The 14,995-nt window shown below is 43.5% G+C and overlaps 2 protein-coding genes across 4 annotated transcripts in view; one reads left to right on the top strand and one right to left on the bottom strand.

Moving 5' to 3' along the window:
- Positions 1-447: 447 nt before the first annotated feature.
- smyd4 (SET and MYND domain containing 4) lies at positions 448-7,848 on the bottom strand. Of its 2 annotated transcripts, none has more exons than XM_084564183.1 (10): positions 7,578-7,848; positions 7,319-7,463; positions 6,783-6,872; positions 4,434-5,469; positions 3,833-4,099; positions 3,102-3,310; positions 2,836-2,977; positions 1,622-1,738; positions 843-970; positions 448-637 (listed from the first exon to the last, which is right to left on the bottom strand). In XM_084564183.1, the coding sequence occupies exons 1-10, from the start codon at positions 7,712-7,714 to the stop codon at positions 557-559; spliced, it is 2,352 nt and encodes a 783-aa protein (XP_084420309.1). In that variant the 5' UTR covers positions 7,715-7,848; the 3' UTR covers positions 448-556. The 2 variants fall into 2 exon arrangements, with proteins under 2 accessions (XP_084420309.1, XP_084420308.1); XM_084564182.1 differs by having other exon boundaries at positions 847-970.
- A 219-nt stretch (positions 7,849-8,067) lies between these two features.
- LOC311502692 (replication protein A 70 kDa DNA-binding subunit-like) overlaps positions 8,068-14,995 on the top strand; it is a 38,682-nt gene continuing 31,754 nt past the window's right edge. For both annotated transcript variants that reach the window (XM_084565024.1, XM_084565023.1), the window contains exons 1-6: positions 8,068-8,228; positions 8,708-8,755; positions 9,350-9,428; positions 9,627-9,735; positions 9,834-9,925; positions 10,016-10,114. In XM_084565024.1, coding sequence (XP_084421150.1) covers positions 8,196-8,228; positions 8,708-8,755; positions 9,350-9,428; positions 9,627-9,735; positions 9,834-9,925; positions 10,016-10,114 — 460 coding nt within the window. In that variant the 5' untranslated portion in view covers positions 8,068-8,195. The remainder of the gene's footprint in view (positions 8,229-8,707; positions 8,756-9,349; positions 9,429-9,626; positions 9,736-9,833; positions 9,926-10,015; positions 10,115-14,995) is intronic.

Genomic DNA, 14,995 nt, shown 5'->3' with positions numbered 1-14,995 from the left:
CCAAGAGTCAAAGCTACATCTTGATCGTCAGCCACTGGAGCGTGAAATTGAATTAGTCAGTGGATAACTGCTGCCATCTAAAGGTCAGAGGGTTACCTGTGTGTGTGAGAAGCAGCTGAGGATGTTTGCAGATTTTATAGATTAATAAACTTGCTACGATATAAATCTATTTTTTTTTTTTTTGTCATTTGGACAATCATGACAAGTACACATTTACTTGTGTTTCATTTAGAGACGTACATCTAACCTGGAAGTACCTGGTGGATAAGTTGTCTCACGCTGCAGGACCACCACTGAAGCATGAAATTGAAATTATTGATGGATACATTCTGACACAGAGAGGTCTGAGAGCCTCAGTGAACTGCATTTATACCTGTGGCCATTCTCTAGACTCGCTTGACGCTTCTAAAAAAAAAAAAAAAACACACGCACACACAAATGTGGAAATGCCTGCAATCAGAACATTTTTAATTAGCTTCTCCGAGTACAAAACTGTCTCATTGCTGCTGAAGACTACCCCCGTAGGCAGCCCTCCATGGCCTCCAGCTCCTGTAATTCATGGCAGCGAGGGCCACAGTGAAGGCAGAGGAGTCGTCTGACCTTGGGGATGACAGCGAGGGCCGGGCCTCTGGCACCGCTGGGAGAAGGAAAGAAAAAAAAAGACAAAGACAAGGAGCAGTTAATTCTGACGATGTCGGTCAAAATAATAAAACAGCGGAAAGTTACGAGACTGTAAAGTTTTAGACCCGGACGTGACTTTTCCTCTTATTGAGCGCAGTGCCCCGAGTTTAGGCAATTATTTCCTAATAAATACGACACCAGCATGAACTGAATCAGTTTACCCACCCGTTGAAATGTAGCTGAGCCACTTTGAAGAGCTGTCGGCCCAGTTCGATGCTGTCTTCGCCGTACTGGGAGGCGACGGCCGCGGCGCTGCGCTCCAGGTGGGACGCCGCGTTCGTCCAGTCACCTACAACAAGCAGTCAGACGACAGCTGATTATATATTTATTGGTTTCCTGGAGCGTCTGAGAACTCTTGTCGTCGGTTTCCTGGCTTTAGCTACACAAACACACATCATGAGTTAGGGCTGTAGGCTGTTACTACTGCTCTTCTATTTCAGTGCTGTGCACCAGCTTTTGGCTATTTCTGGCATTATAATGCGCCACATACACTACCATGTTATTGCTAGGGAAAAGAAGTCTGCACAAAGGCAGGTAGAACGTATTTATATATGCAAGATATTGTTAAGTTATAATGAATTCATCCAGATGTACTCAAATGCTCAACCAGTCGATAGGACGTCCATAATTTCTGCCAAAATCAAAATGAAATGGTTTCATAATATAAGAAAACTGCTATTCCTTTGAATATTTTATCGCGTACTGTTCATTCTTTATTCATTTTTAGTTGAAGAAAAGGTTTCATATTAAGACGTCTTGCGCATAAAAAGAAATGTATGATTAAGAAATAGCTTTTATTGCTCTTACAGGAAAAAGATGGCCGTTATTAAAATACATGTAGATATCCCGCTGACAGAAAAAACGTACAAGCTTCCCTGCTTGAGGCTCACCGTGTGAAGGGTTTATTGACCACACAGCTCGCGTGCAAACGTATTCTCACCCATTGTAGCGTGTGCTCTGGCCGTGGCGTCGGCCAGCTCCCCCTGTAGTGGGTGTGTCTCCGTGAGAATGAGTCCAGGCTGACACTGAGTCCTCTTCAGCAGCATCAAAGCCTCGTCTGAGGGAGTCAGAGCAGAAGAGTAACACGAGGACAGTTATATATTAGACTTGGTCGCTCTCAACACTCTTAACTTTTCAGACTCTATATAATTTCACAGACTCGTCTATATCAGAATCAGAATGCTTTTATTGTCATTGCATGCGACTAAATTACGATGGCTCTCCTTAGAAGACACAAAAGACAGAAACAGTAACATAAATCACACCCCACCCGCCTTCCCCGAGCCCGTATATATTGTAGGTTCCGCATCCACAAACCCTTACACTTCCTGCCCCACCCGTGCACACACACACTCACTCATTGTAAATATAAAGTGCTTCATCTAAAGTGACACTGAAGATGATTTTGCAGAGGGGATGGGTAGAGGGGAAACAGAGTTCAGTGCAGTGATGGCTGTTGGACAGAAACTGTCCGGCCGTGCGTGTCTTAAGTGACCTGCACCGTCTTCCAGAGGGCGGCGCAGTGAACAGGTGATGGAAAGGATGTGTGATGTCTTTTGCAATGTTACACAGGCCCTGCTGCGGCATCTGGACTGGTAAATGTCCTCCAGAGGTGGCAGTGGGATACCAATGATGCCCTGGGCAGTTTTTATTACCCTCTGGAGAGTTTTTTTTTAGTTATACAGTATGTTAAAATGCTTTCTATCGAGCAGCGGTAGAAAGGAAGTGAAGTCTCTGTTGGGCCTTCTTGGCGGTAACAGTTGAGTTCACAGTCCACTTAAGGTCCTCACAGATGTTGACCCCCAGAAATTTTAAACCAGGCACCCTCTCCACCTCTACTCCCCCTATTTCCAGTGGTCTGTGCTCCCCTTTACGTCGCCTGAAATCAATGATGATTTCTTTAGTTTTAGGTGTACAGGGCGTAGAGGAGAGGACTGAGCACATAGCCCTGAGGTGCTCCCATGCTGAGGTGTGGGGACCAAGTCTCACCTTCTGTGGGCGTGCACTGAGAATGTATATTGTTATTTTATTCTCTTTGTATTTAACTCTATCTCCTTTCCTTGAAGTATTAAAGTATAAAGTATTCTGATTCTGACTGATGATTTATATATTTGTTTACTGCATCAGCATTTTGATGTAGTTTTTATGAAGCACCTGGCCTTTCGCTCTCCATGAGTTCCACCGCCTTCTCCAGGTCGACTCTGATCTCCTGCAGCCTGCGGCTCACTTCAGATGAAGACGTCCGACGACCACAGGATGAACACACAAATCCCGTTTCCCCGCTCTCACTGCTTTTCTGGAAATCGCACAAAATGTCTCAAATTATTTGCTTGGATATTTAAAAAAAAAAGGAGTTCACAATGAATAGGTCAATTAATCATGAATAATCATCTATGATAATCATGATAATGATCACATACTTGGAGAGATCCTTTGCACTTGCAACACCTCAGTCTAGTGTCACGTTGGCTCTCACCGGCTCCCTGCCGCCGCTCTGTGCCCTCCTTCCCTTCCTCCTCCTCCACCTCCTCCTGCTGCAGAATGCAGGCCTCACACTGACAAAGGAAATAGTATTGTTCATGCAGGAGACGCTGGCGCTCTTGGGTCACCATCCTACTGCTGTGAGGACCTGGGGGAAAGATGCAAATGTTTGGTGAAAGCTGGGATAGTTATATGTAAATCCAGTTTTCTCCCCTCACCTCCCCTCCTTTCCTCCCTCTGCACAACCTCCCTGGGTTCTGCTCAAGGTTTCTTTCTGTTAAAAGGGAGTTTTTTCCTTAACACTGTCTCGTAACAAGCTGATTTTTAATGACCCTGCATGAATAAAATTTAACTGAATTAAATCGAAATGACGATTAGATGGTTATAGAACGACATTCTGAATACACATTAAGTCAGAACTCAAAATATATTTAGTTTAGTCAATAAGAGCTTCAGATAGCTGACAACATTAAGCTCAGTTAAGTTATATTTATAAAAACACTAAATAAATTAGGCTTGTATGACTTCTGTTTATATTTAGTGTCTACTGCTCATGGTTCCTGTTCTGTTTTTGTCCTGCACTCTCCATCTATGCCATCTATCTCTCTAAAAGCAGAGTGATCCTGATCGGCACACATGTTCACAACACTCGCCTCGTCTAATATCTCACCATAGCAGTGCAGGATCTCCTGTCCAGGAGCGATAACTTTGGCTGCTCTGACTGTTACAGCGACTCCGGGGGCCTCGTGTCTGTGCTCAGCTTCACGCTCGCTGATGTCTGCAGACAGATCCGAGGCACGAGGCTCTGCGCTAGTTCCGGCGCTGAACGCCAGGCTCGTGTTGGGGCAGCAGGAGTGATTGAGAAGACTGAGAGATGGGAATATCGCCGTGGCAATCCGAATTTCCCTGCTGGACTGCACCGGTGAGTTGGCTGCTCCTGTAAGATGCAAAAATAACCCCCTAAAAATATGCAAAGGTCACTTACATCACAAGTAAAACTACCTCTTATAGCTTCATACTCACTCATTTTACAAACACACGGTTTTATAATTATGGTTATAATATATAGTAAAAAGATTTTTAAAAAAATGCAAAATCACTCGGCTATAGAGCTTCCTCTGAAAATACTTTCGGGGTCATGCTGTCACACCTGGTGCACTCGTCTTACGTTTTATCATGCATATGTTCAAACCCGATTCATCGAGAAGAGGTCTTTCATGATGCGACTCTTCGTTGTGACAGAACCAAGTCTGAGACGTGCCGATAATCACCTGTGTCCTGCAGCGTGACGATCGCCTGGGCGTTACACCTGAGCTGCAGCATGTGCCTCAGAACCGCACTTCCCAGCAGCCACAGCTCTGAGCTCCAATCTGCGTCATCCCCCTCCTCCTCCTCCTCCTCCTCGTTTGGTCCGTCCTGCGATTGGCTCGTCGCTGCTGAGGGTCTGCTAAGACTCCAAGATGCAGGTGGAGGTCCAGCCTTGCTGAGCTTTAGGTAGAGTGTTGCCACGGTAACAGCACACAGGAAACGCAGAGCAAGGCTTTGGTGATTTATGTGGTGCAGCAAGTGAAACACGCTCAGGTAAGAGTCACCGTAGTATGAGGCTGAAGGGAGATCTGAATGACATGGATAGGAATCACTGGAGTCACAGCTTGGCTCTGGCCTCCTGTGCTCGTCCCTGATTGGCTCCCTCGCCATTTGGACGTTCTTTAACCCTGCCTTCAGCGTCACCCTCAGAGCGAGCTGTGACAGCACACCCATCACCATCAGATCTGCTCCCAGTGGACACTCCCAGCGGTGATGGTCTTCCCAGGCTTTCTGCCGACAGCCGTTCGAGCAGTATCGGCTGTAACTGCAGCCCCCACACGGCACAGGGCGCAATGTTTCAGCCAAACACCAGTGACAGCGCCTGTGCTCCGTTCCAAACTCTTCTTTCTCCGTGTCCCGCCTTCTTCCCTTCACTTTCACCTCCTCCATTCCTGGTATGAGGACACAGCTGTACGGCCTGTCAGTAAGAATCACCTCCCCGGCTGCTATTCTCTCCACGGCCACCAGGTGTCGACCTTTCTCCACACTAGAGCCGACAGCAGCTTGAGGACAAATCCCAAACATGAAAGGTCCAACAGATGGAGCTTTTACTCTCTCTCGACCTTTCTGATTCTCCGAGGCAGGACTGTGATCCTCCTCACGTGCCTTTTCCTTTACAAAGACGTGCTTGAGGCACAGAGCGCGGCGGTCCTGCAGTTTGTGTGAAAGATGAGAGGGATAACCATTCTTCAGGGCGCTGTCAATGTCGTCGAGGCATTCCTGAGGAAAACAAGGAAACTGGAGCGTGAGCTACTGCAAAATACAAGATTGTGAGCAAAACAGAAGCATGACTAATTTATAAGATCTCTGTTTTAGCTAATCTAAACCTAAACCAGGAGATTAAAACACAAGAATGCTGCAAAAGGAAGTAACGTCTGCAAAATAAACTCAACATTGCTACCTGCAGCCCCAACGAATAAGCTGGGACAACTTGTGACCGATGCAAAAAGACAAACTTAATGGGTTAATACAGAGTGAATGAGGTTTTAATTCATCTTTATGTATTTCCTCTTAAAAATTCCATTTCTGCAAAATCTTTGGTGAAGAATACATGTATATGAACATTTCACACAATCCTTGAGACCAGTACCCCCAAATGAAGCCTGGATAGCTCAGTCGGTAGAGCATCAGACTTTTAATCTGAGGGTCCAGGGTTCAAGTCCCTGTTCAGGCGGAAGAAAATTGTCATTTATTGCCCACATGATGAGCTGGAATTGTTGCCTTTGATTACTGTAATGTGGGCTATGTGAAATACAGATCCTCCATCTTTAAAATGAGTGTGAGGGATTATATTTACAGGCCTGAGATGAGGAGAAGAAGTAGCTGATTTTTTTAATCTGTATTCTTGGCAGATCAATGACGGACCCTAACCATTCAGGCTTCTTAAGTCTTGGGTAACAAAGTCAGAAGGACTGCTACACTGAACTCAGAGAAACCACACAAGTGAACATTGCGGCGCAAGCAGAGGAAGATGCTTCATCCCGGCTCTATTTAAACTTCCGAAGGCCACAGAATAACTGATTATCCAGCGCATGTACAGTCACTGTACCCGACTCACATTGCGCAAAAAGTACTGAAAATTAACTAAACGAGGTAGAGTCAGTTAGGCCGTCGCGACGCAATAAGATTCAGGTAAATGGGCCATTACAGAAGAAGAGCCCCTGGTAACCTGAATATCTACAGTAGTCTCTAAATGGCACTTCATTTGTTCCTGAGGTGGGAAAGGTGCAGTAGTGAGGATGTACAGGTGTCATCAGGAAGCTGTTTCAAGATCACATGACTGCAGACGGTCTGAAGTGAGAGCTAAACGTCCTAAACATGCTCTCCAGGGAATAAATGTTCACTGACTTCAGTGCAAACCACATATTAAGCATATTAAGCAAAGTTACAATGACATGGCCTGTTCAAACTCATCACACAATGACGGGCACAGGCAGCTACAGGCCCAGGTTCAATCAACGACTCAGCAGAAAGTGTTCAAAGCAGGTGTTCATCAAGTACATTATTTAGTTGTAGAAGTGGACCCGTCTCACCTGGTAGCGCTGCAGATGGTGGAGTGCAGCGGAGCGGTTGGCGTAGCACAGAGACAGCTGCTCCGAACTTTGGGGAGCGAAGCAGACGCCCTGTCGTGACGGGAGACAGAGAAGCTGGATGTTGACGTATGTTGATTAGAAGCGAGAGGCAAACTGTTATAACCCCAAATAATACGCTGTTACACGACTGTTCTTCAGACACAACTGATTTACATGCACAGTTCATCTGCTTGTGAACCACTTCTTCAATGTTATCTGATGAATTCTCATTATTACAGTTTACTAACCTTTGTGTTGCATCATAAACTAATTTGCCAGATCATTAGGTACAGTAGGTAATTACAGAAACCCTTGTGTGTTTAATTGAGTTGAATTACCTCCTTTCTTACCCTCTTTCAACATAAACTAAACATTATAACAGTGATGAAGGGAGATTTAGTGCTGGACGGTTGTATTGGTATGCATAGTTTTCACTAGTGCACCTAATTCACTTTCAAGTGAGTGTATTAAATTATACAATGTTATGATCTCTTCACCTGTGAATAATGCAGAGCAGCTGCAGTGTAGTTCCTAATCTTGAAGCTGGAGTTGCCCCTCTCCCTGCACCTGGCTGCTTCCTCCGTGTCTTTCTGGACTGAGTGTCCTGCAGAGACCGACTGCACGAAGTCCACATCATCTTGTCTGGAAACACACAGAAACTTGTGATCGACAACTAACCCACAGCCTTGTCTCTAGTTATTAAACAGTACTATCACATTCTTTCAATGAACATGTGCTTTTTAGCTAGCTACTCACGTTGACAGGCTTAAAGCACATTTAAACACATCATCTATTTCGAGCAGGGATGCAAATTTGTCTTTGAGCTCCGGGTCAAGTGCCGTCCATTTCTGTGCTACGTGGTCTTGCCACTGGACGCACGGAAGATCCATCATGAACTACAAGTTAACGGCATGGCTTCCTGAAATCATCCATAACAGCGGGGGGTAGTTTTCGGTTTGTTTTGAAAGAACTCGCAGCAGACACGCACCATTTTCAAGCTGGCGCTGATCACAAGAACATTTCCGGTAAGGATTTTTCAAAATAAAACAACATGGAAATAGATAAAGTACTTACAGTAGCCCTTATCCGAGTTATTGTATATTATTTAACTTGTAACTAAGTGCAGTAACCGTGAGTAAGTTGCGTAATGTAAAGTACCTGAAAAACTACAGCTATTTTTTTTTTTTAGCTGCAGTAAGGAATCTACATCTCATTTATTTTGAAGGAACAAACGTGCCATATCCGGTATGGCTCATATTGCCTTGGCGCAGCTTTACGCGGTCATTCCGAATTCTCTCGCGATAACTCCAGTCCCTTTACCAGGAGCTAGAGAAAAGCTAGTGTGCTAATTTGCGACAACGCAACACAGGAAACATGAGTGTAACACTCACAAAGGGGGCAGTTGATGTAAGCATATATATTAACACGACTAATCGACATGTTTTTTCTTTCACCAAATGTCTCTGAGGTTGTTATTTAGCTATCTACCGCTAACTTGGTATTCGCAGCTAGCACTTCGAGCTATTGAGATTTAAAGTCACACAGCTGTAACAGTAGCATTAAATAAAGCAAATGTTTAAACTTTGCCAGTGTTTGAATAAGTTTTTGTACTGATAAAATAAAGACAGGCTTCATTTATTACTGACACAGAACAAAGATTTACGAGGTCAGAGTAAAGTCTTGCTATTTTAGCTACTGCTTTCAGTATATTATTAACCAGCAGGTCTGTTTACCTGCAGCAGGGGCTCTGCAAAAATGCCACTTCATTAATCTCCAGTTCATGTTAGGCTGTAACTTTGTATCAGCAGCGTGGTAATGTGACGGGACAGGATGGGGCCATGCAGTTGGTACAGTACTAACAAATCCATTTGTGTTATTTGTGTTAGGACCTGTACAAAGGCTTACCGGTGGACGGTCCTGTGCTGCAGCTGCTGGTGAGTGAATCAGTATCAGATTTCACCTTAAAGTGTGTACAATAATGTGCTCTATCACAACTTTTCCCTTCTTCGTATTGCGATATTAATATTATTGAGATTTGAACTGAGAAACCAGTTATAGATAAACTAAACAGATGTGAATTTGTGTTTGTGGTTCTTCACTATCACTTCTATGAATATTAAAGGGACAGCTGCCTTTATTCTAAATGCAAAACAATGACAGCTAAATATTCTCACTGTATTTATTATCATAACCTCTCAGACTCTGCTCCGTCTGTGTTATTTAAAAATAATGTTTTGTTTCCAGGATATCCAAAATAACAAATAATATCTAAGTAATATTGATCTTCTCTGTCTTTGTGCATTTCCTGTCTGTTCTCTGCACTGTCATTTTAAAGTTAATAAAATGCAAATTGGCTAAGAAAGTAATATATTCACCTCAGAATTTAAATAGATGTGTCTTTAGTTATTAGTCAATGCAACTTTATTACTGTTGAATTCCTGATGTTAATATGTCTTCCATCTGGTAGGATGACCTGGAGACTTTGTTGTTTTGCTTATTAAATCCTTCCTTCCCTCTCTGTTTGTCAGAACATCCGTCTGATCAGTAATGCCTCGGGTCCTCCCAGGTTCCGGCTCATGATGAGCGACGGTCAGCACTCTTTGTCTTGTGAGTATCATGCAGCAGCAAAACAAAAACTTTCTGACTGTGGGTGCACTTTGTAAAAGCACTGAGGCTGCACTAGATGCTGTGTTACCTGCAGACCTCATAATTATTATATGTGCCATAAATTATAATGTGTAATTCAAGAAACTTTGCAGGTTAGAAGATAAATAACTAAATGAATATATGTATTTATGTATGTAGCTTTCCTGCTGGCCACCCAGTTAAACAATCTGCCAGAAGATAACCTCCTGGTACCAAACTGTGTGTGTTTGCTGAAGAAGACCATCACCAACACATTGTCAGATGGAAGGTATGTGTTCCTACTTTCTTTCTGTTCCCTTCATATGTTTTCTTCATGTAAACCCCTTTTTTTTTTTTTTTTTTTACATTGTCCTTCTTGTCTTCCAGGCATGTGGTGATTGTGATGGACTTGGATATATTGCAGTCGCCCGAGGAAGCCGGAGGGAAGATTGGAAATCCCACTCCATATAACACAGACGGTACGGCTCTTTTAAAATGTGCATGGATGGAGATGGAAACAGTAATAACCAGCTCCTGCAGGTGCCTCACTTTGTTTGTTGACCTTGCAGGTAAGACGTCGTCTCCGCAGAAGGTGTCATCAGGCGCCTCTGAACCGGCATCCACTCCGTCTTATGCAGCACCTGGGCCGTCTTACAGGAGCAACAGCGGTGAGTGTCACGTCAGAGGCTTCATACTCAAGGTTTTTCTATAAACACATACGTGTTTTCACATAATTGCTGGACAGCGGCAGACTCTTGTCAGCGATAAAGTCTAAATGTGATACAATAACGGTGCTTTGGTTGGTTTTTGCTGACAAGGACAGATCCAGCAAAATTCCTGAAAAATTATAGATTTTTCTTTTAATTAATTCATGCACAGCTTTTAATTTCTTTGCATGTTCACTCATGACAACAGCAGACAAACCTTTAGTGTAAATGGATTTTCCTCTTTGAAGTTTGATTGCATGAGTATTACCTGCAGTAGGTGGTTTGGAGAAGTAGACAGGAGTGCAGACATTGAAGTCAAGTAAACGTTATATTTCGAATATTATTACAGTTTTTTCTTTGACTGACACCGTTCCCCAACTGAGAACTGAAGCCTTTATATCATCCTCTTCAAAACCACCAGACTCCATTGAGTTAAAAAAAAAAAGCCATTTTATCCTGCAAGACACAGGAGCTGCTGGTTTACCGCTGTGTGACTTTTGTGTTTTAACACGTTAATTCTGACCTAAATTACTGCGTTAACACACCATAGTTACGCAAAAACACAAAGTCAGCGACTGAAGGAGTATTTAGCATTCAAAGGCCGTATTTAATAAATGCTCTTTACTGCATTGGATTTCAGTTCAAGTAGCGTTCAGGAATATATTTAATGTGTTTTGTAATATTCAACTCTTGCTCATACACAGCGCTAAAAGTAATTTGGTTTAGAAAAAAAAACAAAAAACATCTCCGTGTGGATATTGACATCCGTCTCAAATGTACATGTCGACGTTTTCCACTGCCATCCAGTCAAAGGTGTCCTAATTTTCAAGCACAACAAAGCACTTCACAGAAAGGCCCTTCAGATCTCTGCTCATGGATATTACCCCTCGTCTTGATTAATACAACTTATTTGCTCTGCAGATTACAGTAATTAAATACTTCATTAATATAAACAACTCCTTAAATAGCAGTGAGACGCGGGCTGATCAGGAGGTCTTAACGCAACCTGAATGCTGTGTTGTTGACTACAAATTACACTATTTAAACACCCGCATATGGGTAAGGAATGAAATGTACAGCTGATCGATGACCCCAGTGATGTCTGTAAATATTAATACTGTGACAGTGAAGTACGGAGGGATCATTTTTATAATTTAATGATTCATTTAGCCTTATTTTAAGAGGTCAGTTTGTTTGTTAGTTGACGAGTTGTTGTGTCTTTAGCTGTCCAGGCGAAAAATGTTGATTACTGGGACTTTGAGAACGCTTGATTATTCTTACACTCCCTAACCTCACCAACAGAGGGAGCCATGTACTCTTTGAGTGAAGAGTGCTGACAAATGACTTGTCGCCCCTGTCTCAGCGTTTTCCTGCTCATTAATGCTGTTCTACGGCCGTAATGTGGGACCAGCAGAGACTTGGCGGGTCTCATTTACCATACCACTCTTCAAAAATCACCGTGGACCAGAAAGTAAATCCTGGTTTTCGTTCCTTTGATGCTCAAAGCACTTGTGTGTCCAGTGGCTGTAGTCTGGGCGTGGGTTAAGAACTCAGTGGAGCAGGATCATCAGGGCACGCTGTGGTGCTCCACCAGGTTGAAGGTTGCCGCAGGAAATGCAGAATGAATGGAAGACTGCAGTTCCTTCAGCTCAAGTACCTTTTTTTCATAACACTTTAATTATATTTACGGCTCAGCTAACAGAGCAGGAAACCCTCCTGTTGCCCACTGGCCACTGCAGGAGTCCATTACTCTCCCCTTCCACTGTTTTACCACCATACGGTATTTTTTTTTTTTAAGAGAACAGTACCTCCAAATGTTGGTTGGTAACACAGTGGCTGCTGCCATATATCATGCCCAAAGTAGCCTGTGTTTTATTGGATCTTCTTTTATTAGCTTAGCCTTTGTTTCACTCACTTGTTTTATACCACCAACAGCTCCGAGCATTGACATTGATTTTGTTATGTGGCAGGAACATACCCGATAGTCCTCCTCAGTGGAGGATGTAGGCATGTGGGTGGGTAATGAGTGCCTGGTATATCGTGTGCTCGTGGGTGTGTAGGTGTGTGTCTGTGTGTGCGCGTTGTGACTGAGGGAGCGTGTGTGGGCCGATGGCTCCTCCAGTTCATGGCTTTATGAATATTGTGTTGTGGACTAAATCCCCTAGAAGCGATGCACAGATGGAGGCAGCCAGAGAAAGTCAACTAATTTGACTCTGGAAAGGCGAGGCTGAGCGCTAAGCAGTTCATCAGACTCTTTCCTCATTACGTCCTTTGATCCATTTTTTTCCTCAGAGATCCCACCAGATATAGAAAACCAAACCTGCTGCTCTGTTGAATTGTTCTGTTGATGAAACGGTCCTGCATTCCTCTTTTGAACCAAAAGCGAGCCGTACACATAAAATATTTTCTCCCTCTGAATGCAGCTTAGTGTGTGATTGCTTTCCAATATTTTTGCAAATTGCATTTTCAGTAAGTCAATACATTTGTGTGCTTTAACAAGATTGCCAAATGCCACACATTTTAGCGAGCTGTGGGCGATGTAACCGAGGGAGGCAGCAGTTTTATTTCAGGGTCTGGGTTCAAGCCTCTGTGAAGACTTCACAGTCCTGGAGCAACTCACGGAGTCCCTGGGTGCCTCCATTCAGCCAACTTGGCTCATTTCTTCTTTCGCTTATGTCTCTTTCTTGTAGCTTAACTCCTCCCAGCAAAGATGCAAGAGAACACATAGACATAAACATCTTGCAGTGTTTTCCTGCGCTGTCACACATAGCATAGTTTATCACCTGATGCCACTATATAGACCTATTACTACACGAGAGCCTGGCAGAATCAATAAACAAATAGATTTGTTTATTCCTGAAATAATAGAGCAGACAAGAGGAAGCAATAAAATGAAACCGCTGCAGGCTGCAGGTACACAGACACTAACTCGCTATAACATGACCACCTGTCGATTGTGTTTTGGAAATCCAGTTTTCGCCACCGACCCGTCGAGGCATCGACTCCTCTAGACCTCTTAAGGTGTGCTATGGTATCTGGCACTAAGACATAAGCAGCAGATAACGTCAAGTCCTCCAAACAGCGAGATGAAGCTGCCGTGGATTAGACCTGTTTGTTCAGCAGATCCCACAGATGCTTTATTGGTTTGAAATCTGGGGAATTCAGGGTCCTAGTCAACACCTTGAACACGTTTTTTTGTGTTTATTGAACCATTCCTGAACCATTTCTGCTTTGTGGCAGGATGCATTATCCTGTTGAAAGAGGAGGCCACTGAAATCAGAGAATATCACCACAAAAGGGCGGCAGTTTTGGAGACGCTTTAGTCAACATTATTTAGCCCTTGTTAAAGCCGCTCAGATCCTGCTTCTAACACATCAACTCGGAGGACAAAGCGTTCACTTTCTGGTCATCATATATCACCCATTGCCATGTCATTGGCTGTAATGTTTTGGGTTTGTCCTCTGCAGGTCAGTTTGAATATTATAGACCAAATAATAACTGTGATTTTGCAGATGTTCTGGACATTTTGCCTGAATGAGTCCAGATACACTGAAAGGAAACACACATACATGTATTTAGCGCTTGGAACATCCTCAACAATTGCAAAACTTAAATCGGTTTCAGTATCGCAGGTCAGAAGAGAGCGGAGCGCACTTTAATTGGCTGAATGGAAAGCATCCCTATCAGCTGTAGGCACTCTGCTCTGTAGAGAGCCCTGACCTCTGATACGGAGTGGGAGGATGTGATCAGAAACATTTTCCCTTTTGAGCAAATTCTTACAAATGTTTTGAGCTTTGACTATTGTTGAAGCCCGTCTTCTGAGCTTTGTCAGCCAGAACAGGAATATATGTGAGCCACGGTATTAATATGCTGAAAGGTCTTTAGGAAAAAAAGCCGTCTTTCAGCAGTAGGTGCAAAGTCAGGGGTCATGACACGGACTGTTCTGTGTTCCCATTTAAATATTCATCAGCAGCTATCACTTGAAATAGACTTCCTTCAAACTGCTCCGCGCATTATATTTAAATTCCTAAAAGAGATCTGCAGTCGCTGAAGTGTGGTTAAGAAAATATTCATTATTCATCACTAACTATTCTCTGCAGGTTCCTTTGTCCTCAAAAGTCTCTCTTCCCCCACAAAAAAACACACACTTTTACCCTCTTTACTATTCACTTTCTCTGTTTATTACTTCTTTTTTTGTCTATATATATATTTCCCTCTTCCTTCCCCGGGATCCTCGCTGCTCTTCAGTGACAGGAGACGCTCAGTACGTTATTGGCATGCCTATTCGAAGCCTGCACTGATCTTAATCACGAAAAATGAGGACCCTGGATAGAGCTCTGTGCCCCTCTCTTGGCTCTGTTCTTCATCAACCCCAACCCCCTATCACCTACCCCATCTCTCCAACCACCAGCTCCCTCCCTTTAACACTCCATCCGGATAGCGTGGGTATGAATATTGATGTTAATTACCCCTCGCCTCAAAATAGCGGTTCAATCTGTGATTTCCCCAAGGAGTTCACTCATGGCACGCACACACACAGAAGTACACACCCACAAAGCGGGGTATCATGGAGGTGAGTATTTGTTCTGCTCTGGAACAGGAGCTTAAATCAGGAGAGCGGTCTCTGCGGGACTGAGTCGTTTTATCCCTAAAAATTCCTCCCTCCCGAAGTTCTGTTATACAATATGGTGAATATTTCATGCCAAGCGGTTGCATAAAAGCTATTTCGACAACAGCTAACTTTTTATCCTGAATCATACTGATGGGGCTGATGCGACTTCATTGTGGGAGGTGAGATTGCACCTTATGAGTCTGTGGGCTGATCCAAACTGTTCACGTTTT

The sequence above is a fragment of the Chelon labrosus genome (assembly GCF_963514085.1).
Source record: "Chelon labrosus genome assembly, chromosome: 17".
In the NCBI taxonomy this organism is placed as follows: Eukaryota; Metazoa; Chordata; class Actinopteri; order Mugiliformes; family Mugilidae; genus Chelon; species Chelon labrosus.
This window is presented reverse-complemented; position numbering and strand designations above follow the sequence as displayed.

Coding starts and splice junctions, on each gene's coding strand:
- smyd4 (XM_084564182.1), bottom strand. CDS start 7,714: ATGATGGATCTTCCGTGCGTCCAGTGGCAAGACCACGTAGCACAGAAA. Junction 2,978..3,101: donor AGTGCAAAGGATCTCTCCAA/GTATGTGATCAT, acceptor TGCGATTTCCAG/AAAAGCAGTGAGAGCGGGGA. Junction 1,739..2,835: donor CATGGAGAGCGAAAGGCCAG/GTGCTTCATAAA, acceptor TGACTCCCTCAG/ACGAGGCTTTGATGCTGCTG.